Genomic DNA, 27,204 nt, shown 5'->3' with positions numbered 1-27,204 from the left:
GCCATGGGGTATTTGCGGGAGATGAAATGAGAAACTTTGGGTCAGTCTTCTGAGTATCTTAACTCAGTTCCCAGCAGCCGTCCCTCTGCTCCCTGACACACATCCCATGCCCTTTGGAAAGCAACAGAGGAGAAATGAGCTCGCGAGAGTTGTCACCTCTAGAAATGCTGAGATTCTTCCATGTGGTATTTAGAGCAGCATAATTTCTGTCTCTCAACAATGTCCAAGGGGCCCCAGGACCCCTTTTTTTCCTAGCGTTTTTCTCCATTTTAAGACTCAGTCTCATCCCCGCTTTACTTACTTAAAATGCAGCTGTAATCACTAACTGACTCCAGATTGAGCGCCTGGCTGTGGAGTCATGCAATATCTTCTAATGGTTGAGGAGTGAGGAGGTTTCATCGTGGTGCCTTTTGGGTTTATTTTATTAGCTGCAAGTGACAGAGCTGAAGAAGGAATTATCTCTGAGCTGGTTTTAGCCTGTAACTGCCAGAGTTTCTTGAAACCCAGCTCTACTGAGCCCGTGGTTTGATCGTGGATGAAAGTGCATCGGAAGATACTAGCCCCGGACCCATGCAGAGTCATCTCTTCGCTCCATTCTTTGTTTTGGGCATATGCACATACGTGAGGTTGCTGGCTGCGGGAGCTGGGGTGTGTTACCAAGGCAGGAGGAGAAGCCGTGTTGCTGCTGCTCCCTCCCGGTCACAGCAGTCTCAGTGCATGCGGTCCCGTGGGTCAGAGCCCCGTTAGCGGTGATCTGCCTGCAGCGAAGGGCCCGGGGACCTGCTTTCCAGCTCTTCCCACTGCGCCCTTCTAGAAAGCTTGTGGAGGCTGCGCTGGAGGCTGGAGCCCGGGGGGATGCTGTGGGTGTACTGGAAGGGGGGAGAGCTAGGAGTCAGCCTGAGCAGCAGGGCTGTGCCTCGGGAGGCGTCTCGGGGGCTTCTGATAGCAAAGAGGGTTCAGCAAATGCCTGCCACTCTCTCAGGATGGGCTTCCTCTGCAAAGTTAGCATACTGCTATTTTCTTTTTTTAATTTCGATCTGCATGTTACAAGGCTGGCATGTCTACGTTTAATAAGCTAATACTGCATTATGGATTATCCTTAGGTTGGAAACGGTATTGCCTTCCCCTCTTAACTTTCCCTGCTTGATGAGTATGTTTCCCCTCTCAACCTACCACCTTCTAACTCAGCACTAAAAATCATTCCTTGCTTGAGAAATCGGCATTTTCAGTGACTTCCATGGTGTGCTGAATAACTCTTGCTCTCCTTGCTGCACCGACAACTGCACATACGGTGCGCAGCCCCCGTGCCGGGGTGGCTGCCCGTGCTGCCCGCAAGGCTGGTTTCCCCGGGGGAGATCTGTGCCTTCAGTGCAGATAGTGGCACGGAGAAGTTTTCGACCCGTTCATACCCCAACTTTGCCAAGCTCGAGGAAAAACTTCCCCCCGTTACCCAAGACCTTTGGGAGCTGCTCTGTGCTTCTCCGCCCCGCAGCTCTGAAGCCAGACTGACTTTGGTGGGACTGGTGGCATCTTCCCCGCAAGCACGTGACTATGGCCGCATCGACCGGCGTGTGTGCATGGAGCCCCGCAGCCGGGGAGGCGGGCGGCGAGCCAGCCGGCGGGCCCCGGAGGAGCTTTCGAAGCCTCTTCCCCACCTGGCACGACGGTTCGGGGTCGCTGCCTCGGCCACGGGCTGCTGCTGGGTCGTGGTTGCCGGCCCTGGGGTGGCTGCCGAGGAGATGCGAGGTCGGGATCGGCTGCTCTCCGGGGGTCCGGGGGGTGCCCAGGAGCAGCCGGGGCCGCTTGCACCATGGCTTTGCACACCAGCGTCATCCCGGGGAAGGGCAGCGGCGGCTCCTGCGCCCGAGAGGTGATGGGAGACGGAGGGGCAGGGGGGGCACCCACGTGGCATTGGCTTGGGCATCCAGCAGCCCCTTTCCACCCAGCTCTTCGAGGCATGCGTGGGAGTGCCCGGCCGTCTGGAGCACCCACTGACGCTTTCCTTCACCCTCTCTCTGTCCTCGCAGCTCCCTGCCAGAAGAGAAAAGCAAAACAAGCTCTTCCTTCGAGACTGGTCCAAAGCCGAGCGAGAAGCCGGATGCGGAGCAAGCTGAGCTGGACCCGGAGCAGAAGCGGAGCCGTGCCAGGGAGCGCCGGCGAGAAGGACGGTCCAAGACCTTTGACTGGGCTGAATTTCGCCCCATCCAGCAAGCCCTGGCGCAGGAGCGTGCAAACGCTGCAGACTCCTCCAAGAGCGGCTCTGCCGCCTTCCCCAGGGATGCCAGCGCCACCGATGCCGACCCAGGAGAGCTGGAGCGGGAACGGGCCCGGCGGCGAGAAGAACGGCGCAAGCGCTTCGAGATGATCGATGCCGTGGACGGGGCAGGGTCGGAAGAAGCACTAAGAATGGAGGTGGACCGGATCCTGCCCGTCCCGGCGGACATCAAACCGCAGAACGTCCACGTGGAGATCGAGCAGCGCTGGCACCAGGTGGAGACCACCCCGTTGCGGGAGGAGAAGCAGATCCCCATCGCGCCCCTGCACCTCGCCCACACCGAGGACCGGGATGAGGGGCTGACAAAGCAGCACTTGACCACACTGCTGGAGAAGGAGGTAAGGTCGGGTGCGTGGGGTGCCGGCTGCCTGCCGAAATGGCCTTCAGGCCACTGCGGGAACCGTAGGAAGCCTGAGCAAGGCTTAAGAAAAATGCATTTATTCCTGCTTCGTAATAGCAACGAGTGGGGATGCTGTAGGTTCCCCTGGGGAGCTGGGAGGGCACAGATCCACGTCCGTTCCCGTTCAGCCCTGCTGACAGCTTTCATGTTCCCACGGCTGCAGAAAGGGCTGTTCTTGCAAGAGTGGTACTTCATTATCCCCTCCCAGCCAACGCAGCCTACGCTTCTGTTGGTCGTTAGCCAGCCTGCCTCTGATGAGATGGGTACGATTGATGTGTATCAGCCAGACCCTAAATTCAAATTCATAATTCTGTGTGCCTCTGCAGCTGTAGAGATTTCGGTCTGCAGTTATGTCTGCAAAACTATAAACTGGCTTGAGTTGTAGCACACACCACAAAGGTTCCCTTTTTGTGGAGCCTACATTAAACAATCTTATGATTTTAGGAAAAGAAAGGAGACTCAGCTCGCTTGGAAGAGGTCCATGCCTGGGATAACAAAGGTTGTTGTTTGTTGGGATTAAGGTGTATTAGCAGGAATGAAAGGGGTGCAGGCGTGGAGTAAGCAGGAGTATCACCGATCTGAACCGGGCTGGGATTTGCTGGGGTCATGCCTGGCACGAGATGGTGCCGTTCATCCTTTGCTGCAGTGAGCTTTAGGAATTAAACTAACGCGTAACTTAGTTCTTTCAGAGGGGAGGGATTTTGCCTGGCAAAATGAAATCCAGATCCCAGAGCAGAGCAAAGCAGCAGTGCCATCAAAAGCCCCGTTCATTCTGCTCTACGTCCCCTCCAAGCCGCTTGCTCCGTATGGCTGACCCCCTGCCCACTCCCTGGACGCTGTCTTTGTTTGTGTCCTTCCAGCTGGAGCAGAAGCAGAAGGAGGCCCTAGAGCTCCTGGAGCAGAACCGGCACCTGCAGGACCAGCTGAAAGTGGCACTGGGCCGGGAGCAGAGCGCCCGGGAGGGCTACGTGTTGCAGGTAGGAGAGTGGGGAGGAGAGAGAAATCCGTCTTCCTCTCTGTCCGAGGGGGACGGAGGTGGGGGACCCTGGTGGGCTTCAGTCCAGTGTGTTTGTTGGGGCATACTGGTTGACGCAGAGGTGTGTGCCACTGAGTGGGCTCCAGGATATTTGACCTTCTAGCAAATATTGCTAATTCTGTAGCCTTACCAGGATCATCTGCTTAACAAAACCTCTGATCTGGGATGCAGTAGACAGAAGATAGCGTTACCTACTAGTGTTCCCAAGGGAAAACAAAACACAGCCATGGTAGACAGATGGGACCTCAGCAAAGTCCACCTCTGATCCATCCTATAATGTGTTTGCTTATGCAACAGCTGTTTCCCCCTTTCTGTGCCCCAGATATTCCCCTCAGGGAGTGGGGTGCACATAAGGCTTTGTAAGCATCTAGTAGCCCAGCAGTTGCTCCTGGCTGGGGAGTTTGTGTGGCGGTTACATGGGCAAGCACAGCACACGCAGGCGTATCTCCCAGGCACGTTCCCCACAGCCAGAGTGGGATTTGCACAGGGACGACCTGTTGTCTTGGATCACTTTGGTGGTTTCTTCTGTTTCAAGATGCCTTGCCTCAGCAATGCCTAGAAGTGTGTTTTGGAGGTTCTGGCAAAAGAGGCGAGAGAGTCTCTTGGGAAGCCTTTCCTCCCCTCCTCCAAACAAAATGGACTTTCTCCAGCCCTTTCTCTGGGAGCATCTGTGCCTGGAGGAGCCGTGATGCCTGCAGGGCAGCTTCTGGCTGCTCTCATGGGTCCGTGGTCCTGTTTTGTGCAGAGGCAGCATTTTGACCCGCTCAAATCTACTTGGCCAAACTGGCTCTGGATCGAAGTGGCCGTGCGTGGCCACACGCTGCGCTCCCATGGCAGCAAACCCAGTGTCGATGCTGAACCTTGCCTCCTTATTTCTCATGGGAGAAATTGCCCCTGAAGAAGTTACACAGGCAGTGGAGCCAGCCCAGGTAGGGGGGCATCTTGCCTTCCCTGCTGGTGATCTCCTTGGAGGAGTTATTAATGCATTTATTTCTGGAGTCCCCAAGCTGACAGTGCTTGCTCGATTGGAGGAGTTCCATTTTCACTTGGCAGTGTTGGAAGAGCGACTAACTCCCACTTCCCTGGGGCAAAGGCACCCGACCTCCCTTTGCCTGGAGCCTGAAAAAATCAGGGAATGGGGCTAAAATCTGGATGCCAAATCCACTGTCAGATTGGCCGTGTTGAAGTTGGCCGTAGCGCCTCAATAAGAGGAGGGGGGGCAAGAGGGGAAGTCTGCAGAAGGGCTGAGCAAATCATTACTCCAGCGAGAAGTGACCCAAACGTTGACCTAGAAGTTGGAGAGGGTTTTTGGAAGGGTTGGAGGCTTTTGCTTGCTCCAGTCTAATTGTTCTGGGGATTTCCCTTGTGTTTCCCTGGGAACAGAGGGATTAAAGTCCTGAAGCAGAAGGGAGTAACCCCACCAAATCCTGCTGGGGTGGAGGGAGTGGAATCGCTGAGGGAGTTTCTGCAGCGCCAAACTGCGAGCAGACATCACAGCATTTTTTTGGACAGACCCTCTGAATTTTATGTGCCCCCCACCTCCATCATGCCTAATTTCAGAGAGGTTCCTACATTGTCCATGGGGAGGGACGATGAAGGAGCCCGACTGCTGCCAGCCCATCCCTCTGGAACTGCCCAGGGGGGCACCAACTCCTCCTTGGCAGCATGAGCAGCCCCGTACGGACCCCCAACCACTGCCCCGACATAAAAGAGTGCACGTTTCATAAGGCAGCCACTGAGATACCCACCCCGATGCATGTGCCGTGCACCCAAGCCTCTCCGGCCTCATGTAACCCCTCTCTCGCTCTGAGCTTCCTCGGGATGGGGTACCCCAACTTCGGAGCGGAGAAACGGCGGAGGCTCCTGCTCCTTGCAAAGGGACCGGAGACATCCCCTGGCTCCGATCACGGCGGGCGGGAGGGGTCACGTACTAACATGTCCCGGGCGGATGTTCTTGCATGTTTTTGGTGTAAAGCATGAAATTTAACTTAACGTAACTGAGTGTCACATCTGTGGGCTTTCCTTATCAGCAACCAGAGTACAGCAAGGCAGGCCAAATTCCTAGGCTTAACGCTGTGCTTCTCTCGCCTCTTCCTGTCTGTGTATTTTTTTTAAAGATACATAATTTCTGTCGCCTTTTGCATGACTCTCTGTGAGTTTTCTCTTTGCATGCTACATTGCTTTGGTTTGAATCTCACAAAGGTTGGTTTCTTTTATTTTACATTCTCATCACACCTTTTCCCTCCCTTCACTTGTCGGGCTTTTTATTTTGTCCTTTGTTGGTTTTTTTTGCAGGTAGAGAAATTAGATCCTCCCTAGTCTTAAACTTTAGCATAACAACATCTCTTTAATGCGATGAGCAGCCACTAAGTCCTGTCTGGCAGTCACAGAAATGACATCGCCACGCCGGCTGTCCTGTCTCCCTGCGTTTGGGTGGGATATGATGTCATTTGCTGTCACCTCACTTCCTGTTGTTGCTTTTGGTCGGTAGGACTGTGTTACCTGAACTGTGCACTTTTTGTTTCACAACAAAACGAACAAACACACTAAAAAAGCAGTTCCTTTCTTCTCGACCTGTTCCCATCCCCTCCTCCTTCTCACCCTTCCCATTTTTCTCTTGTCCGTCTGTCTCTGTTTTACTGCTGGTGTTTCTTTTTCATTGTTTTTTTGGTTCTATTTGATTTTGGTTTTTTTTTTTTCCTTTTAGCCTGTTACTGTACAGCTGTTTTGATGTTGTGGTCCATGTTTTCTGTTACTGGAAAGCAGTTGTCGCTCATTAAAAAAAAAAAAAAAAAGTTGGTTAAAACAAACAAAAAAAATTGTGCCAAGAACAAATCATCCCAATTGGAGCATGTGGGTAGCAGCCAAATCGCTGCGAGGAGCTTTTCCGTGGCCTGCCTGGCCAGAGGTGTGACACTCAGAAGGGAGAGCCAAGAGTGTTACTAATCTAGTATTTAATCAATTTTTTTAAGACCGAGGTGGCCGCCTCGCCATCAGGTGCCTGGCAGAGGCTCCACAAAGTCAACCAAGACCTCCAAAGTGAGCTGGAAGCCCAATGCCAGCGTCAAGAGCTGATCAATCAGCAGATTCAGTCGCTGAAGCGCAGCTACGCCGAGGCCAAGGACGTGATCCGGCACCACGAAGCCGAGATTCAGAGCCTGCAGGCGAGGCTCAGTAACGCGGCGGCCGAGCTCTCCATCAAGGAGCAGACCCTGGCCAAGCTCAAGAGCGACCTGAGGAGCGAAAAAGAGAAAGCCAAAGAGCAGCTGGAGGAGTGGCAGCACGGCGAGGCCACGCTCAGCTCCCAGCTGAAGGCCAGCGAGCAGAAGCTGAAGAGCGCGGAGGCTCTGCTCCTGGAGAAGACCCAGGAGCTGCGGGACCTGGAGATGCAGCAGGCTTTGCAGAGGGACCATCAGAAAGAGGTGCAGCGGCTCCAAGACAGGATCGCGGACCTGAGCAGGCAGCTGAATGCTAGCGAGCAAACGCGGATCCTCATGGAGGAGAAGCTGCAGAAGAATTACGAGGCTTTGCTGGAGAGCTGCGAGAGGGAAAAGCAGGTTTTAATACGGAGTCTGAAGGAGGTGGAGGATAAGGCCAACGAGTACGAGAACCAGCTGCAAAATAGAGAGCAGCAAATGGAGATCCTACAGAAGGAGAAACTGAGTGCAAAGTTTGAAGGCAGCGAGCTTGTCCACCAGCTGGAGGAGCAGCTGGTGATGAAGGAGGCCAGCATCCAGAAACTCGCAGAGCACATCAAGGAGCTCGAAAGAGAGAGAGATCAGATCAAATGTCGGTTCCACGAGCTCATGAATCAGGTTGCCGAGTCAGATAATGAAGTTGCAAAGCTGCAAGCAAAGTTGAAAATGGAAGAGACCAACTATCACAATCTGGAACAATCATTCGAGGAGGTGTCGGATCAGTTCCAGGGTGTGCAGAAGGTGCTGAAAGAAAAAGAAGAAGAGCTGAGACACGTTAAGGAAATGCACTTGAGAATTGTGGAGAAGAAAGATCAAGATCTCAGTGAGGCTTTGGTTAAAATGGTTGCTTTAGATAGCAGTTTAGAGGAGACTAAAATAAAGCTAAAGGCCAAGGAGGAGGCTTTAAAGAAATTAGCTGGTGTCGGCACAGGTCCATGTACTGAGGAGGCAGAAGACCTTGGCCCCAGTCTCGAGGCTGACGAAAGTCATCCATCCCAGCTGGGGCAGCCTCTGCAAACTCAGGATGTCCTCCCAGCTCTGACTTGCGCACTGAAGGAGGAGGAGGAGGAGGACGTTCTTGAGACCATCCAGAGGCAAGCGGAGGAATTCGGCTCCCCATCCAAAGCTGTAGAGCTCCAGGACCAAGAGCTGGTTCAGAAAGCCTTGGCAAAGCCTGATGTAGGAATCATGGGGGCCAAGAGGCAAAGAATCCGTTTCTCGAGCATCCAGTGCCAAAAATACATCCATCCGGATGGATCAGAGAAAAACTGGACAAGCAGTACCTCTTCAGACACGAGCCAAGACAGATCGCTGTCTGAAGAAAGCATGTCATCAGAGCCCGCTCTTGGTTACCCGTCATCAGGAACAAGCGACTCTGAGACCTATCTCTCAATCATCCATTCCCTGGAAACTAAACTTTATATTACAGAGGAAAAACTCAAAGATGTAACGATGAAGCTTGAAAGCCAGCACGGCCATAATCAGGAGACACTCATCGCCCTCCACCATCAATGGGCCAGCACAGAGTCTCAGCTGCGGGAACAACTTCAGACCAGCTTATCCCAAGTCAGTGCTTTGATCTCACAGCTGGAGAGTGAGAGGCAGGAAAAGTTCAAGCTCATAGAAAATCATGTTAGCGAGCTGGGAGGTTTCCAAATGAAAAATGATCAAGCGCTGACTTGCTTAGAGAAGTGCAGGGAGCAACTAAGATCTTTGCCTAAATCAGACAAAGAAAAAGAGGGTGATTTGTTCCTTGTTACTCTGTCCAGCATGGAAACAACCTTATCAAACGCAATCCAAGCCTTGAGAGGGGCGCCAGTCCCCTCGGAGTATCAGCAGAGTGAAAGCCTTATCGTGGAAAGCCCCGCTCCAGAAGGAGGTTTTTTGGGAGAAGAGGAGCACGTCTCCAAGGAGCAGCGAGTGGAAATGTTTGACGCCAGCCAGCTGAGATGGCTTTCTGAGAGAGTGGCGTTTGAGGCCTCTCTCATCAACCAAATAGCGGAGTCTTTGAAAAATGCAAGCTCTGAGATATCTCGGCTTCTGAAAGAGATCCAGGGAACGGCTGAGGTGGTTTTGTTGGAGCCGGCAAATGTTTCTCATACAGCCATCGATTTGGCCAGCGTCCTATCTAAGAAGCTGCTGCTGGAAGGGGAGTTCTGGAGCCAGGTGGAGGAGCTGAGAGTGCACTTGAGCACCAGAGAAGGAGAAGCCGAGGGCAAAACAGAAACAACAGGTTTGGGCTTTTCTCCCTGTTTTCTCAGTGCTGTAGCAGACGCTACATTGATCAAGGCAGAACTTGGGTTTGTCGCACAGAAAATGAGAGAATCTTTTCATCAGAGATTAAAAACAATCGAAGAAGACCTCCATAATACCAAAACAGCTCTCCAGCAGCATAAATGCATGTTGGAGGAGATCATCAAAGCGTACAGGACTCCTGATTTTGACAGAGTTATGCACCAGATTTCTGAAGCACTTGAAATTCAAAAAGATGCTTCAGAAAGAACCCAGACCTCCTGGGACGGGAGCTGTCTCCAAATGGTGCCGTGTCAGGAATTAGCCAAGGTGGAGGAGATGGGCAGCCTGCCAGACCATAGTAGTGAAGCTCTTGTTTCCATTCAGGAAGATCTTGCCCAACAACTAAAGGACAAATCAAATGTTCTGAAGGAGATATCTGTTGCCTTACTCTCTCTGCCTCCTGAGGAGGCAATGAGAGACTGTCAGAAGCTCCTGAAGATATCTCAGAGTCTTTCATATCATTCATGCATGGGAGACCTTGAACGGTATTCTTCTTTGTTAGTCCACGATGCAATTGTTCAGGCTCAGGTTTGTTATGCCGCTTGCAAAGTCCGACTGGAGTACGAGAGAGAGATGAAGTCCTACAAGGAGTCCTTACAGAGCATGGACGCGCTTTGCCAAGAGCGCGTGAAGACGGTCTCTCTCCTTCGGGACGAGTACGAAGACTTGCTTAGAAAGCAGCAGGGTGAGTATGGCGAGGTGATCGCCATGCTTGAAAGGGAGAACGCCGACCTCAAAGCAAAGGTGTCCCAGCTTGACAGTCAGCGAAGGCTCTTGGAGGAAGAAGAGCGTAAACACAGCAAGAGCTTGAGTGAGTTACAGGGACGGTATGAGGAGGAGATTCGAAACGTGATAGAGCAACTCAACAGGACAGAGGATGCTCTGAAGGCCGAGAGGACGGAGGGCCTCAACCAGCTGGATGCCATTGTCCGTGACAAGCAGAACATGGAGCGGTATCACCTGGAGCAGATGCAAATGCTGGAGGACAAGTTCCAAGCCAAGATCAAGGAGCTGCAGGTCATCCACGGCGAGGAGCTGCAGGCGCTGCAGGAGCACTACAGCCAGAACCTGCAGCGTCTGCAGGAGACCCTCGACGAGTACCAGAGGCAGCACCCGGAGGCGTCCCCCGCGGCGGGTCCGGGCGGCGGGGACGCCTGGGCGGACGGCGAGGCGGGTGGCACCGGGCAGGGCCCCGGCGATGACCCGGACTCCATGCACGGCCTGAGGGAACGCATCCAGGAGCTGGAGGCCCAGATGAACGTCATGAGGGACGAGCTGGAGAACAAGCATCTGGAGGGGAACGCGTCCACCTTGAGGGAAAAGTACCAGAAAGACTTTGAAAACTTAAAGGTCTTGATAACGTTTAACGCTTTACGCTTTCCACAGCTGAGTGTAAGGGAGGGTCCGAGGGGTTTGCTTGCCAAACCAAGGGGCATCCCCCAAAAGAGCCAGCATGCCGAAGCGAGCCCTGAAGTGTTAGAAAGGCCTCTGTAAAGCATGGCGTTTTCCTTTTCTCCATGCTGGGGTATTCTAAATGCATTGCTGAGGGCTTGGGGGGGAGTTGATTATTGGAGGCGGTCTCTGCGTGTAGAGGGAGGGAGAGTTTCAAAGTAGTTTGATAACGTCACGCTCTCTTTCAATATGAAGACCGTAGTGTTTCTCCTCATACCCGAGGCGTACATTTCATTCGTGACTTCCCTTTAAAAGCATTCCTCAGCTCTTGTCTTCCCCAGTCTGATCAAATCTCCAGTTTTTCTCTGCTGCCCTCAAAAATGCAGGATGAAATGGAAACCTAACGCTTTCAAAATGTATGTTCCTGGGGGAAGTAGCTGCAAATGGATTCCAAATTCTGTAGCAAAGCAAAGCTCCTCTGCACGAGGCTGCGAGGAGAAAGGCCCTGGTGGTGTACACCAGTGATTCTTTACACAACAAACGGTGCACAGTTATGGGAAACCCAGGCTAGGTGCAGGAAAACCCAGTGGCAATTGAAATGCCATCATTCAGACTGCTCCACCAGTCAGACTGGCTGTAAAACTAACCTGAGATGGTACAGCGTCTAAAAAAACCTCTTGGGTTTGGTGTTTCGCTTTTGATCGGAGAGCATTTCCAGTTAGGAAGTGGGTTTAGGGCAGCAGAGGACTCTCGGAAGCACCAAGAGAGGCTTCCAGGTTGAACAGGCAGCCGAAAGGGCAGCGATGCAGCCTGCGCGCAGAGGCCATGCTGGCGAGGCTTTCATGGAGCAGTCGTTCTTCAGAGTCAGCAAAAACGTGGGAGAGCTTGCTTCCAGCCACGAGATCCTCAGCGTGCATTTGCGCTGGGGGTAAAGCGTGGCTCAGCTCCAGCCAGAAGCTGGTTTTAGCCTGGGGAGAGCAGTAGGTCTGCTGCATCCCATCAGGCGCGAATCGGGTGTCCAGGGGAGGGAGAGCTGCTGGGGAGATCGGAGTGAAGTGGTGGTGTTCACTGAATGCTGTCTCCTCCGTCTTAACCCTTAGGAAGGAAAAGCCCCTCTTAAACCCTCCACTCAGGTCAGCGGGACACACAGGTAACACCTTGTCCTGCGAACCAGGCACCAAACAGGGTCACTTGTACCGGGGGATGTTCTTGCTTTGCCAGAAGCAAAAAGGCCAGAACCAAAATAGAGGCTGCAAAATAACAGCAGGGAATGAACCTGACCTCCCACCTGTGTTTTCAACTTTGCTCTACCAAAACTTGCAGTTTGCCTGGTGGGAAGGCAAGCAGCATCTTCTGGGCAGAGGGGTCCGGGAGGAGAACAGGACGAAGCGGACTGTTTGTGCATCTTTGTAGGAAGCAGAGGGGCGGACAGCAAAACAGAAACTTCCCTTGGTTAGAAAGCTAACCAGCTGATTGCAAACCTGTCCAATTTATAGGTTTAAATGTGCTTGATTCTTCTCTTCTGAACCTGATGGAGAATGTAACATCAGTAACAGGAGATACTGGTTTGTACATGTTCAAATGTCCTGGATTTATAGCAATGCATTTACAATACATTAAATACTGACTCTACAGCCAGACCTATGGAGGAGCATTCACCATTTTCCTCCAGCGTTAGAGGTGTAATGAAGAATCCTGCAAGGCTGCTTCGTGCCACTCCGTAGTCAGCCAAGTCCAGACAGGTTCTGGCACTGAGTTATGAGGTTCAAAAAAAACCAAGGCTGAGAAAGTGAAGAATGCCTCGGGATTAAAACTTAAAGGGGAGGAGAAAAAGCACCAGAGCTGAAAATTGGGAATGAGGATGGCATAGGTTACAGAGCATCAGACAACGAAGTGATGCTGAGGAGTGTAGGTCAGTGGTGTTAGACTGTCGTGAGCAGTTTGGTCACTGGGGGAGTGAATCTGCTCCCCTTAAATTTCCCATGGAGTCCCAGTGGTCCCTAGGTGACAGTTCTCACTTCCCCTGGAAAACATGACTGTGAATCAAGAAGAAATCCACTGAGACCAGGAAATAAAGCCAGCCTGTGACGTTAAGAGCCCGGTGCAGTTCTTGGCGTCAGGGTTGCCCCCAGACGTCTGACGGGGCTCGTGCACTGCATCCCTGGTGCGTGCCCCTTCCCGGCTCGTGGCTTGAGCCTGCCTGTGGCTTTGCTGTCCTGCCTCTGTCCTGCAGCCGTGTGTCCGTCCAGGATCCCCATGCGCTTGGCGGGGCAGCCAGGCTGGCAGCTGAACTGGTAACAGGCTTTTGCATTTGTCCCACTGCAGAGGCAGGAGCGGGGTCTGTGCCTGGGGCAGGACCGGGCTGGAATTCAGGATCTCACAGCTGGTGACTCCTGAATCCCCAGAGCGCTGCTCCCATATCCTGGCCTAAGTTCAATCCTAGTAATTCAATTAGCAAATAATTGCCTGTGCGGCATTTGAAGCAATACTCAGTTGGGAATTAAGGTCCCGTTGCTGTCACGAGTCTTTTGTTTTCCACCCCAGAGGTGGCCGCATAAAATCAGGCATTGTAAACGAGAGCAGAAGGGGCACGGTAGGCTTTTTCTTGTTTTTAACGTAAATTTGCATTCCCCAATCGGGTCTGACCCCAGACCTACCCTGTCCTTCCCTTTCATCTGAGCTGTCAGGGGTCGAGCTGACAGGACAAGCTCTGGCCTCACGAGGTCCATCCTCAGCCAGCTCCTCCGTGGTCGGGGAGGGAGAAGACCCCCATGATGGAACCTGGGTGCCGACCTTCCCGCTGGTGTGCGGCTCCTGGCGGGCTCACCGCCGCTGTGATGCCGACCCCACGTTCCCGGGCCAACACCTTGCCCTCGTCCCTTTTGCAGGCAACATGTGAAAGGGGCTTTGCAGCCATGGAGGAGACACACCAGAAGAAGATCGAGGACCTGCAGCGGCAGCACCAGCGGGAGCTGGAGAAGCTGCGGGAGGAGAAAGACCGCCTGCTGGCAGAAGAAACGGCTGCCACCATTTCAGGTATGGGGACACGCCAGAGGGTCCTCCATGGTGGGGGATATCGATGGGGACATGGGGAGGGCATTTGGTCTGGTGGGGAGGAGCAGAGCGTGGGATGGGATGAGGGCTGGGTGCGGGTCACAGGGAGATGGGAAGGGGTTGGTGGGAGACACATTTTGGATGGAGGTCCATCTCCTGGTCTTTCTCCAGGCTTGGTACCCGTATCCTTGGCTGTAATGGGGTCTGATCTGTTTTCCACTTCATCTCAGAAAGGCATTAGTCATTCCAGTGGTTAAATTATTGCCGATTCCATACTGAATTGATTCTTCAGTGCCCTGGGGAGTTTTAAAGCACTGGAGCCCAGGGTCTCTGTATTACGAGTCCCACAGTTCAGGAAAAAACATGTGAATTGGACAATCATTTGGGCTTTATTAAGAAGTGAGCTTTGCAGAAGCCCCTTTGCCACTTTGCAGCCAGGGGCACAGACTGAAGGGGCTGCAAAGCAGTGGGGGGCTCACTGGGATGACTTGGTTCTTGTTCCTTTAAAAAAAAAAAAAAAAAAAAAAACACCTCCAAAAAAAACCCCCATCCTTGGGTGACATGGTGCTGGGTGCTAACACTCTGCGGTCCCATACAGCCATCGAAGCCATGAAGAACGCACACCGGGAAGAGTTGGAGCGAGAGCTGGAGAAGTCCCAGCGCTCCCAGATCAGCAGCGTCAATGCCGACATCGAGGCTCTCCGAAGGCAATACCTGTAAGACCGTTGTTGTCCTCTGTCTGTTGCTATGTCTTGCAGGGAGATCACGTGTGTGGGAGACCCCTTTCTCCTTTTTAATTTTGGCAGTGAGTTAGGTGCAGACCTGTCATCGCAGGGACCTCTTCCCTTGGTCCCAACCTGGCTGTGCCCATCAGAGGCTCCTGGTTGCCTGTGATCTTTTAGGCTCCAGGCGAATGTCCCCCCCCAAATTCAGCTGCTTTATGGTCACCAGAAGTAGCAGATGTGCAGACACAGTGCTGCTTTTCTCACAGCTGCAGTGGGAGGGTTGCTTAACCATATCTAACCAGGTGAGGAGAAAGCACTTAGCTTTTCATGGCAAGGCTGTCCTCATGTGGGAGCCGAGCAAAACAGCCAGGCAGCTTTATGAACCTTGATGCATCTACGTAGAGATGTGTAGGTGTGCAAATACACCCAGTCCTGACTGCGCAGAGCAAACTTGATAGATCTCGGCTCAATTTTTGGAAACCCGAGGAAGTCCTGCCTTTAACCTCCTAGAGAAAGACCTCCCGTCCCCTTTGGTGCCCAAGCACCGCTGTGCCAGGAGAGGGAAGGGCTGGCTTGCTCTGGGCTTGAGGTCTTTCCCAAAATGAGTATGCAAGTCCTCTTCCTCAGTGCTTAGATCCCTGTTGCGTTGTCCTGGGGCGCTGGAGGAAGAGTGGACATGGGTGGGTGTCTGCGGGGAGGGCACTACCCGACGTGTGTTTTGCCAGGGAGGAGCTGCAGTCGGTGCAGCGGGAGCTGGAGGTGCTTTCGGAGCAGTATTCGCAGAAGTGTTTGGAGAACGCCCACCTGGCGCAGGCGCTGGAGGCTGAGAGGCAGGCCCTCCGCCAGTGCCAGCGGGAGAACCAGGAGCTCAACGCCCACAACCAGGTGAGGGTCCCCGCCGTAGCCGGGGCAGCCGGTGCGGGCAGGGGGTCACGGGCCGACGGGCAGCACAGTGGGCTCCGCGCCGAGCCGTGGCCGTGCTTCCCCCTTCCCACAACGGCTCTCCTCCTCTTCCCAGGAGCTGAATAACCGCCTGGCTGCGGAGATCACGCGATTGCGGACCCTGCTGACCGGGGAGGGTGGGGGAGAGGCTGCTGGATCGCCTCTCACGCAGGGCAAGGACGCCTACGAGCTGGAGGTGAGCTCTGCCGCTGCTATGCCGAAGGGGCAGCGTTGGTGGGCACAAGTGCCTGTGGACCCCCGGGAGCATGCCGCAGCCATCCATCCCTCCACGCATCGGGTCTGCTTGGCTGCTCGGCAGTGTGCATCGTGGGGTGCAATGGGGCCAGGAGCTTTTGGAGTCCTAATCTTCCATCCTTACCATGTCGAGCCAGAACCCTGCTCTTCCTTCTCCTGCCCCTGCTTGTCCCCTGGGATCCAGTCCAAGTAAAGCAGTGGGGAAAGAAACCAAGGGGTGTGCAGGGGACACATCAGCAGTGCAAGTTCCCAAGAGACCCAGGAGTAATTTTCTTGCGTGAACCAGAAGACGGGTGAACCAGCAGCTTTGCAGTGCTGGCGTGGGGCTGAGCCTCCGGCCCTGGCTTGGTTGTTACCGGGCACAGCGGGCGAGCATCTCGGGATCGTGCTGCATCTGCTCGGGTGCGAACACGCGCTGCTTTTGTTCCCACAGGTCCTGCTGCGGGTCAAAGAATCAGAAATCCAGTACCTGAAGCAGGAGATCAGCTCCCTCAAAGACGAGCTGCAGACAGCACTGAGGGTAATGCCAGGGCCATTTCTGCAAATCCTCTTATGGGCTGTGCTCTGCTCCTCTGTGTTTGTGCTTAGATTTCAGTTCACTTATGCCTGGATTTGAAACAATATTTAATTTTTCCCCTGAATGGAATTGAATACCCGTTTTGGTGTCATTAGTAAAGCACTTCACGCCTGTATCAGCTTAGGACTTACCCAACAGGGAGACCATGTGGGAAAACATCCCCTTCAGTGTTTTTTCCCCATTTCCTGTCACATCAGATTTAAGTGGCAAAAATAATCAGTGTTAGAGATCTGCCCAGCCTCCCAGCATCAGATCTGGTTTGCTCTGGATGGCCTCTTTGCCAAGGCCATTTCTGGGAATTCTGCTTGAATTCTGTGTCTTTGCTAAAATTAAAACCCACAAACAAGTAATCCTGTAACGAAGGAGCTGCATGCACGGGTAGCACTGTATGCTTGCTGCTGGGCTCACAGCTTTCTGCCTGTCTTAAGTCCTGTACCGCTGTTAGACGCGGCTTCGAGAGCGTGTGTGAAATGCGTGCATTGCCCTGGCCGAGCATTTCTACCCACTGCCGGCTCTTCTTCCGTCAGCATTTGCCAAGCTCCTCTTCAGTGCATTCACAAACCCCTCGGCTCCAGCTGTCTGTCTGACGCCATTGGGTTGTTCTTGTTCCTTTGCCAGGATAAGAAATACGCCAGCGACAAGTACAAAGACATCTACACGGAGCTGAGCATCGTGAAGGCCAAGGCAGACTGCGATATCAGCAGGTTGAAAGAGCAGCTGAAAGCAGCCACAGAAGCTCAGGGAGAGAAATCCCCTGTGAACACCACTGTATCAGGATACGGTCAGTCCTCCTCCAGCAGCTCTAAGCAATCATGGGTTTCCCGAGCTAACACATGCATCCTGGCATACAAGCCCTTGTGCAGTAACGGGTCCGAGCGTGGGACTTGGCATGGTGCTCTTTTGCTGTTTCATGCTGCTTCTCACCTCCACGCCTTGCAGACAGTCTCACCAGAGCTGCCCTCCCGTGGCAGGTCCTCCTTCCAGCCCACAGATGGGAAGCTGATGGGCTTTGAAAGCCTTCTGGCATTTTGCATTGGGAAAACCTTGTGCTGCAGGGGAGCGGAGACCCCCGAGAGTCCCCTCTGCCCTTACAGGGCACTTGCCTGGGCTGGGAGGGCAGAATTGCCCCAGCCCTGCTCCTTGCAAGAAGGCAGTGGGCACCACGCTAATGCCGTTTCTTTTGCTTCTTCCCAGATATTATGAAATCAAAAAGCAACCCTGATTTCTTGAAGAAAGACAGATCCAGTGTTAGCCGGCAACTAAGGAATATCAGGTCAAAGGTGAGCTCAGATCTGCTGCCCCGTGTGATGGGAATGCCCAGCGTTACTCTCCGGTGGGGGTCCCAGGTGGGAAGAAACTGGTAGGGGAGGATAACCAAGAATTTCCCAGTCACTAGTGCTAGCCTGGATGGCACTGAGAAGAAAAGCGAGCTTTTGACTGCAAAACAGCTGGCTGTGCAGCCAGGCAGGGCCCGCTCCTGCCGCGATGCCTGGCAGGGCACACATACTCCTGACCCTGCTGAGATCGAGGTTGTGAAGCTGCTCCCCGCTTGAAAAAAATGATGAAGTTCACCCTGTTCTTTGGTCTTTCACAGGAGGACTCTCCCAGTATTTGCTCCCCATTTTCAGTTGAAATTTAGGTGGTGTCAATAGGTGGAAATGTGCACATCATTCTAGGTTTTAGTGTTCACCACTGCAAGATTTTCGGTCTTTGTATGGAACAACGATGCCTTGGTCCTGGGCATATTTAACACACGCTTTGCTTGTGTGTTAACATGGTGCAGATGGCCCTGCGTTTCCCTGGCCGTTCTGTAGTTGCTGTTGCTCCCAAAGCCCAGTGATGCTGTGCCAAGCTCGCCTGCTTGGCCTGCCGACAGCCAGAGTTAACATCGTGTTACACACTGGCTGTTGCTGTGGGACCTCAGGGCTAAAAAGGGCAAATAAAGCCGCTCAGAAGTCATCGTTAAACATAGGTCAGTTGGAAGGAAGATCAGCATGGGCAAAACCTGCTTTGCCTCTCACCACTAGATACCTGGTGTCTCATGCTGATGTTTGAAGTGGTTGGGACCTTGGGCAGAGCGAGAAGCCGGGCAGGCAAAAGGCTTCTAGCTCTTCCCCATGCTGGGGAAACGGCCACCACCCGAGCTCTGCAGGTCATCAGCTTGGGGTGTCTGCGCTGCACCCAGTAAATACAGAGAGCATCTCTGTGCATTTCAGGGGCAGCGCAGACCTGCTGGGCCAGGTCTGATGTTGAGTTTCCCTTCACCACTTCAACTCAGACCACTCACCGTGCGGTCCCCCGTGTGTGTTGCTTGGTGGGGGAAGGAGGAGAGGAGAGCAAGCATGGGCTCTGCCTGGGCGCGCTGCCTGCTCGCATCGCTGCCGGGGCGGGGGGGCTGGGGCTGTGCGAACGCCAATGCAATTAGGATTTATGAGCTTCTTGTTTTGTTTTGTTTTTTTTTTCTTTATTTTGCTTTTTCCTCCAACAGTCCGTTATTGAGCAGGTCTCATGGGATAACTGAAATGAACCCGAGTCCAGGTTCCCTGCCACGTAGGTAAACAAACCGGCACCCACCAAGCGACGCAGCTGCCCACTGGAGCGGCCCACTTTTGCATGCACTGCTCACACCTCCATGGCAAACGAAAGCCCTTCTTCTTTTAATGACTGACTGGTTTATTTACGGCTAATTGTTTTACTGGGGGAGGGGGAAGGGGAGGGAAGAAGTCAGCGTACCCAAGATCCATATGAAATGCAGTCTTTCTGGCTCTTCCCTGGGGAATACGGCTTTCTCGTCTTCCTGCTCCTCCCACCCTCGCCAACACAGCTAACTGTCACGGAGAGGATTTGGACACGGTGGGGCACATTTTCCTGTTTGCTGTGTTGGGAGTGCGGGACGCTGAGTGTGCATGCTTGAATGACTCTGCATGCCTCAGACTAAACTTCAGCAACATCCAGGTCTTGTAGGAAAAATAGCCGTTTTGCTGTTAGCCAGGCGGAGGAGTGGGTCAGTGATGCCTATAAATGCCTTTCCCACAAAGGCTTGTAGCATGTAAAATGGTGGCCCCCGTCTCAGCTGCAGAGGGGATGTCCTGGGCTGCCCTAAATTTCCCTTACCCATAATTGCTGCTGCTTTAGGTTGATCCATGCCTGAGCAAAAGAGTCTTCCTTGCCCAGTAACCTCCTCCTCCTGCTTTCCAGGCTTCCTCCAGCTCCCCGGTGTCCACCCCGCTGCTCTCCATCCCTTGGCACTGCGCCTCCATCCCACACGCTGGTCTGAGACTTCCGAGCTCATCCAGCAAAAGGAGGGACCTGATGAGAAATGGGGCCGATCCTAATGACCCAGATATCTCAAGTAACTGGAGCAATAGTTAATTTACTGGCCCATGGTAAAGACTGAAGTTAGAGCACCTGCAGAGGGAGGTTAGAGAAAAGAGGGGAGCTCCCCAACACGGTGGCAGAGGGGTGGCTGGAGAGCCCCAGGAAGTCTGATGAAGGATCCCTTTATCACAGATTTCATCCTGCATTAGTCTCCCTTCATCAGGCTCCCCTCATCAGCAACTCAAATAGGTTGTGAGACTGCCTAAGGGGTAAATTTGCTGGAATTTGTACCATCAGGCAGACTAGTCTAATGGTTTCTGTTGTCTCCTTCCATCTAATGAGAAATCAGATGTACAGACTGGAATGCACGGGTTGCTGCCCATTTTAAGAGTCCCAAAGTAAACTTCCTTTAGGAAGTGTGTGCTCAGAGACTCGCATCCCAAGAGACTCTGCTGCCTGTTGAAAAGAAAGCATACAGCATTTGTAAATTCAAACCAATCCATTTTAGTGCTTTCGTTTCCGTGCTGCTTCCCAAAGCCGTTCTGTATTTGTGGGCCTGTGGGAGGAGAAACATTTAAAGAAATACAGTAACCATGGGAATCTGCACAGCCTCGGGGCAAGTTTATCATGGAGTCCTGCCTTGATAAACACATGTTAAACAAAACTCAGCCCAAAAGTCTAACCTGCTGCTCTGATCGTCCGGTCCTCTGGCACCATGATCAGGGAAGTAAAAGCGAAAGGGGCGATGGCTGCCTGTTAATAGAAGGGGCTTTGCGTTCAGGTCTGTGCCTTTTGAAGCTGCCACATCTTGGTCTGTAAAGCAAATAAGGTTCCAGCTGCAGAGTGAATTCCTTGCAAGTTGCAAGGAATCGGCTTGCAGGCAGCGGTTCAGCCCGGCAGTGAAAGCCTTTGCAGCGCGTAGGGTCAGAGCCATTGCTCTGTGGCCCTGGCTGTTGGTTAGGCAGATGTCCGGCCTCCTCAAAAGAAGCAAGCAGGGACAACTCACTGTCTGGTGCTCTGCTCCCCTGAAGCTCTTACGCCACAGCTTTGGGGCTGCAGGGACTAGGGAAGGCTGGCTTTAGGCTTGTGCACCTCCTCGGGCTAGTTTCAGGTTAAAGCTGTTGTACGGGGGGCAAGCAGTTTGCTTCTGGGTTTCTGCCCCTCGCATTGCTCTTCTCCTGGGTCCCCACATGTAGGCGAGAGATTTCACAAATCCAAATGCCGAGGGCTAGCGGGGCGGGCTTTTCTGTTGGCTAGCTGAGTGTCGTGCTTTGAAATCTGGATGCTGCATCTGAACTGGATCAGCCATCAGATCCTGCTAGACCTGAAGCAAGCATTTAGCAAGTCCTCTGTCTAACCCTGTGCAGTAGAGGCAGCTTTGGCTTGGGAGAGCCCCCAGGCTGGGGTTAGAGAAAGGGTGGGATTGTCGCTGGCAACAAAAATGCAGTTTCCAGGGCTGCTTGAGCAAAGCCTGCACGTTGACCAGAGCCAGGACCATCCCAGACGGACGCACGTTCAGTCAGTGCCGCAGTGGCACGGGCAGGCGGGGAGGACCGGCGTGCAGGTCCTGCTCAGCAACGTGGTGCTTTAGCGTAGCAGATCCGAGCTGACCTGCCCGGGGCTCCCGCAGTGCCGGAGCTCTGCCGAAATTGCCCCAGCCACCGCTGCACCGCAGGCTCTGGGGGTCATTTTCCAAGTCGAGCTAATCCCGCTTGCAGCATGGTGTGCCTCTCATTTGCTTCTGGTACGTCGCCTGGTTCATTTGCAATCTCACCCTCTCTCTAGGCGCCATTCACCAGTAACCGCCCTCCATAACCGTGTGTTTTCTCTTAGCATGTCCCACTAATCTCTGTGCCACGGAGGCCATTCTCCCGCTGCCCACGTCTCCTTTGCCTGAGCATCGCACCCTTTCTGTACGCCAGATGCCCGCCACCTCCCTCCCGCCCGTGTCCGACGCTGTCTGTCTTTTGTCTCTCCCAGAGTCTGAAGGAAGGCCTGACTGTGCAAGAACGCCTGAAGCTTTTTGAATCCAGGGACTTGAAGAAAGACTAGTTCTCCCCGCTCCGCTTGACCACGCGCACCTCCCAGCTTGAGGCAGCACAGCACCAGCACCGTTTGTCTCTCGTTCCTTACGACTGTCCTCGCTGTCGTTCGTCTTGACCCCCCCGACGGGACCCGGCACCGCGGTGGCGGTGCCCCCCCGCCGCCCCCTCGCCTCCCCAGCTCCTTTCCCTGCTTGTGAGACGCTCCAGAGACTGAGAGGGAGAGGAAGGGATCGGGGTGGGTTTTTTTTTTTTCCCCCCTCTCTTCAGCGCTTTGTAGGAGAATCCTTCCTTTACTGTAAACCATTACACTAAGTGTCAGTATTAAGGCTCAGTAGCCTGTTAATAAGCTAGCTCTGTCGTACCAACCGTTTTGGTATGCAAGCAGGGCCTGGGTGGTGTCTGCCATACCTAGCTCTCACTGCTGTCAAGAGACCCAGTGCTCAGAGCACACCAGGAGCCTAATCTAACCATTGATCTCGATTGCATTACTTGCACCTACAAGGGGGGGAAAGCCTGGGGGAAGCTGTCGGGGAGCGCAAGTCCGTGCCGGTGTACGCAGCCTGGAGGTACAACACTGACATCTCGCTGGAGAAGGATGCAAGAAATGATTCTCCTGCCCCGTGACTGTGCCGTATCCTGAATGTAGGCGATACCGAAGCCCAGCGAGCTTTGGTGGCTGCCCAGGTGGTTATGGATAGGGAGCTGCAGATACTCACGTGCACCGTCGAGTCCGCCCCATCGGCGTGTCTTTGCCTCCCGTCTCGCTGGTGGTCGGAGTCGGTGTTTCGGGGGCCGAGCTGTAAGATCACTTTCTTGCCTCTGTTAGATCAAGCCCAGCACTCTCTTTTTTTTGCTGTTACTCCCTTCCTCTCATTGAGTCCCGTGTATCCCAGGGTCTGTGCGCATGTGAAACTCCCTTTTCCTAGTCAAAGGAAAGTAGAGTAGAAAGTAGAGCCAATATTGACTGAAAATGCACAGTGCTCAATGCATATAATGCTCCTTTTTTATCAGCTTCTTGAATCCAACTCTTCTTGTCAGCAGGGCAGCTCCTATTTTAATTCTTTAATCTTTTCCTGAAATAAAAATCTCAAAACCAGTATGTGCTTCAGACCTTCTCAGTCCTAATAGCTTTTGTATTTAAAGCATACAATTTAGCACCGTGAAGCCGATAAACAGATACAAACTCAAAGTGAGTTGAGGGAGCTGGTAGCACTAGATACAGCACACGGCCAGCCGAGCAGAGGCTGTCTTCCTAGAAGAAGCCTACGCTGCTTTGCAGCGGGGCTGCCCAGGCACGGTGGCTTCATTCTGGGCTAAATTTCAAGATGCCACCTGTAAAGACCCCAGGTCCTGCCTCACCGATCGCCCTGGCCGGGAGCAGGGCTGAAGCAGCGCTCTGCCACGTTGGCTTCCCAGCCCCGTTCTCGCCGAGCGACCCGCATCACATCGGGCTGGGCTGTTCAAGATACGCCCTAGCCTTCACGTGGAGCAAAGCTTTCTCTTGTCTTTCGGGCCCTTCACGCGTGGTTGAAGCAGGCAGCTCTGTGTGCTTTCATGGCTGATTTGGGGTCCGTTAGGCGGGCGGTACAAGTGCAGCCGCCAAGAGCATATTCTGGCTGCAGGTCTGAAGCGGTGAGCGCCGTGGGGCTGGTGACAACCATCTCCAATCCTGCCAGGTTGGACCGCGGCGGCTGCCGGAGAGTTCGCTCTCATCATCCCACTTGGAGCAGCAAGTCTCTTGTTTCAGCCACCAGACCCTCAGCAGGAGATGGAGTCATCTAACCATGGCAGGAATCGGGCTCTCGTCCAGCTTGTGTGGCCTTGCCATGGCCAAGTGCTCGGCTTGACACCTCCCGGGGTACTCATCGCAGCACATGGCAGCGCTCCGGTCGTGCCCATAGGAGCCCCGCTTGTCCCCAGCCAAGATGCCGGTGCCGTCCGGTGGGCAGAGCATGTATGGGGATGCTCTCCCACCGTGATGCTCTGTAATCTGTGCCCGGGTGTACATGGAAGTCCTGGAGCTAGGAGCAGGGTAGGAAAGATGCTCAACCACTTGGATACAAAGGCTTTTCCCTCGTCAGCAGGCACGTGCCCTTTAAGATGTTTTGATGTGCAGCCACTTGCCCTAATCTGAGCTCACCGTAGCGCTTTCCATAATCTGAGCGTTGGACGACCCAGGAGCCTTCCCAGCCATGATGCACCTGGACTGCCTCTCCGATCAGCCATTCCCGGGAGTCTCCGTGCTGCTCCTTGCGTTGTGTTTGCTTTCACCCATCAGTCAGCAGCTGCCTTAGTCCTCCTCCCGTCCCACCGTGGAGGAATGTGGCCTGTGCACCCAAAGCTGTTCGCCATCACCTTCTCGCCTGCATGATGGGAGTCCAAACTGGGGAGCCCCAAAGTGGAAACGGGCACCTTAGGGCTGTTTGGGGGCTGTGGAAATAATCGCTCTCACCACACTGAGCTAGCTAATGGCCATCTGAAGCAGACTGTTGATGATAAACCCATGGATGTTGGTAACACTTAGCAGTGGCTTTTTAGAGCCATGGCATGGGGTCCTGCTTCCCTTCCAGCTGAGGAGATCCAGATGCAGCTCTCCCTGGTTGTAGCCCTTCCCAAATTCAGCCTTCTCCACGTCAAGTGCGCATGCATTGTGCTTAGAAGGCCACTTCTGGAAGAAGAGGGTCCTTTCTCACTAGTCGTGTGCGGGGTTTCTCTCTTTCCCTGCCGGCATCTTGCACTTGACTGAAGTGAGAGGTCTGGGTCTCTGGTATAACCTCACAGTTGGGTGAAGGGTGCGTGTTCAGGTCCCCATGCTCACAGCAGCTGGGAACGTGACACTTCAGTGGCATCTACGAGCAGTTAAAGGCAGTCTTTAAGTTAATGCAGGGACACCAGCGCCTGCCAAGCAGGGTAGATTGCAGGACCAGCAGAGATGTCAGTGCTGTGGCCCAGGTTCATTTAAATTCGGACTATTACTTGGGTGGGAAGGTGACTCCATCCACTGTGTTTTGTATATTGTATACGCCTTTCTGACCGTGTCAGGAGGTGGTCACCTGGCCCAGGTGCCTGGCTTGGTCCCATCCAAAGTCATCTGTCCAGCTCTCAGCAGGGATAACCTTTACACTTCATCCCTGGCTGCTCCGGGTCCGTGCTGAGCTCTGCTCTCTGGCAGCTGTGATCTCCTGGCAGAGACCTTGGGACGCAGCATTAGGACGACACGTAGGCCTTGTCATTGTCCTTGCTCTTCCCTTACAAGACGTCACTGGTTCCACAAGGACGCCCTCCTCCTCCTCTTCTCTCAAGACATATGGTGGGACTTCGTCCTTTTTATTCAACTGAGCAGAACATGCGCTGGCCTCCTTCTTGCCATGTGGACCCTGACCTTTCTTACGTCCCCTAGCAAATCTTGCTTTTTCTTTGCATACTTAATTTGCTCAGGAGCACTTATTTTAAGCACGAGGTCTAGAAGTTACGTACCTTGCTATTTGCATTGGCACATCGGTGGTGTAGAGAACGCAAGACGGACCCTTTCTGATACAGGATCATGCCACTGAGCATCTTGAGGCTCCCCACAGAGGGATATTTTCTGCTGTACGCTTGCTCATACCAAGAAATCCTCTCTTGCAGCTTAGTGTCCTGCCTGGGACTAGGTATTGAGCCTGACGAGTAAGAGCCCTTGATCTCTTTGCCAGTGCTCCTGCTTCGAGCCTTGTTTCTTAACATAGAGAACAGCTGGGTAAGTGGAGGGCACACACAGAGCGATCAGGCGGGGATCATCCCCAGCTTTTGACTCAGCATGTGTAAATACATTAATAGGATTTTTTTTTAAAAAAGGAATGAGGATGGACAGAAGGGCACTGCAGCGTGTTGGCAAAGGTGGCAGCACTTTGGTGGTGGATAGTGCAGGAAGGCAGAAGAAGGTGCAATAAAAATGCAGTGGCACAGGGAGCTGTGCAAAGCACGCAGGTGCTGAAGACAAGGAGGGTTCAGAGATGTGCTTTCTGCTTGTGCTTGGGCCCTAAATTGCGCTGTGAAGAGAGGTTGTGGGGGGAGCATTCTTATTTATACACATCTAAAAATATACTGATGTTTGGGGGGAGGGAGTCACCCAAGAACATTTGGACAGTTCTTGCTCCTTTCCCATAGACGTGCCCATACACTAAGCAAGAGATCATATATAACATCTGGGCCACTCGTGTCAATTCTTCACCCAAGGCAACGCACACGGTGTTTTGCATCTCTCCAGTGGGGCACTGCCAGGGACCCAGCGCCAGCTGGAATGAAGCTGCATTTTGTTCTCCTCTCTTTCCTCTAGTTTGCTTTTACCTTATTGTACAGAAAACGTCAGTCCTCGCATCACCCCTCCTCCCCTTTTATGGACTCCCTGAAACAGCTGTAAAAGGATTTGAATTGAGGTTTGCTAGGACTTCTGTAAGAACAGGATCAGACCTGGGGCATCAGCTGCTCAGAGGTTTGCTGTTGGGGAGCTTTTATTTAATACATATGGGCCAGCTTCTCTGGACCTTCAAATAGCTGAGAAAAGCAAAACAGGCAGGTTTGCTGGGAAAAAAACCCTGGCACCAACTACAGGTATAGCTGAAATAAAATGTGTTAGATGGCAGGAGGACAGCCGCAGGGAACACAGCAATGCCTAACAAGCCACATCAATTAATCTTACTGCTGAATTTCATGGGTTTAAAATATTTATCGCTAACCAAAGAGGTGTTTTATGAACATGGTGGTGGTCTCATATGCTGTAGCTTGTAGGAGCAGCCATCTTCCACTGGGGAGTTAGGCTCCTTGGAAAATTAAAACAGAGAACCTGGCTCTGCTGTACAGAAGGTGCATCAGGGGCTGAGCCGCGACTTCTTGGCATCGTCAGGATCAACCTCACCCTTTGAGGCAGCACTTCAGCAGGTGGGAATGCTGTATACGATGTCTTACGGCGGTAGCTCTGTGTTCTGGTGGTCACAAAGAAGAGGAGGAGGAGGAGGAGGAGGAGGAGGAGGAGGAGGAGGAGGAGGAGGAGGAGGAGGAGGAGGAGGGAAGATGCTGTGGTATGCAGACAGCTGTTTGTAACTACTGCTGCAGGCTGTGCTCCAGGCTTCGGGCTCTGCTCTGCTTGTATCTAAGCATCTCTCCAAAGCAAGAGGCAGTACATTACCTGCCTTTACACTAAAGAAAGAGAGAGAACCTGCAGCACCAATGAACAGCCGAAAACTGAAATATCTCTGCAGAGAGCAGTACTTTAAGGGGGGGGCGGGGGAAGAAAGCCAGCTGAAAAGCCTTTTTTACTGATAGCAATGGTCCTTAGTTATCCTATTGCTTCTTCCTGCTCCAGGCTTCACCCATCTTTCAACATAAATCAGTGGCTATTTAAATTAGAAAGTGTGTGGAGAGGGAGGGAAAAAATACGAGGAGGAGAGGGCAAGCTCCCTGCCTGCTCCGCAGACTTTCGAAGTCCAGCTGCATCGTCCTGCTGCCCAGCGCGGTAGCTTGGCACGACCCTGGCCACGGGCTTCGCCTTTTGGTGTGGTCCTGGTGCCTGCGGTGCACAGCGGAGAGAGACCTTGTAGGTATCCTGCTTCAGGTGCTCGCCAGGGCACCGTATATACACTGCGTGACACGCGAAATGCAAGCTGCTGCGTTTTACACAATTCGACACTATTGATAGTACTGAAATGTGAGGTCTA

At 53.2% G+C, this 27,204-nt stretch overlaps 1 protein-coding gene across 8 annotated transcripts in view; it reads left to right on the top strand.

Annotated features, from left to right (window-relative positions):
* The window catches only part of LOC115335872 (myosin phosphatase Rho interacting protein), an 81,876-nt gene extending 59,269 nt beyond the window's left edge, over positions 1-22,607 (top strand). For 3 of the 8 annotated variants that reach the window (XM_030002185.1, XM_030002181.2, XM_030002180.2), the window contains 11 exons: positions 2,028-2,613; positions 3,536-3,652; positions 6,684-10,553; positions 13,484-13,631; positions 14,248-14,365; positions 15,100-15,259; positions 15,393-15,512; positions 16,005-16,091; positions 16,767-16,929; positions 17,343-17,428; positions 21,447-22,607. In XM_030002185.1, the coding sequence (XP_029858045.1) occupies positions 2,028-2,613; positions 3,536-3,652; positions 6,684-10,553; positions 13,484-13,631; positions 14,248-14,365; positions 15,100-15,259; positions 15,393-15,512; positions 16,005-16,091; positions 16,767-16,929; positions 17,343-17,428; positions 21,447-21,518 (5,527 nt within the window). In that variant the 3' untranslated portion in view covers positions 21,519-22,607. Of the gene's footprint in view, positions 1-2,027; positions 2,614-3,535; positions 3,653-6,683; positions 10,554-13,483; positions 13,632-14,247; positions 14,366-15,099; positions 15,260-15,392; positions 15,513-16,004; positions 16,092-16,766; positions 16,930-17,342; positions 17,429-18,636; positions 18,703-21,446 lie in introns of all 8 variants that reach the window. The other 5 variants (XM_030002188.1, XM_030002182.2, XM_030002183.2 and 2 more) reach the window with 4 other exon arrangements.
* Positions 22,608-27,204: the final 4,597 nt, after the last annotated feature.

The sequence above is a fragment of the Aquila chrysaetos genome, chromosome 25 (genome assembly GCF_900496995.4).
Source record: "Aquila chrysaetos chrysaetos chromosome 25, bAquChr1.4, whole genome shotgun sequence".
Taxonomy (NCBI): domain Eukaryota; kingdom Metazoa; phylum Chordata; class Aves; order Accipitriformes; family Accipitridae; genus Aquila; species Aquila chrysaetos.
This window is presented reverse-complemented; position numbering and strand designations above follow the sequence as displayed.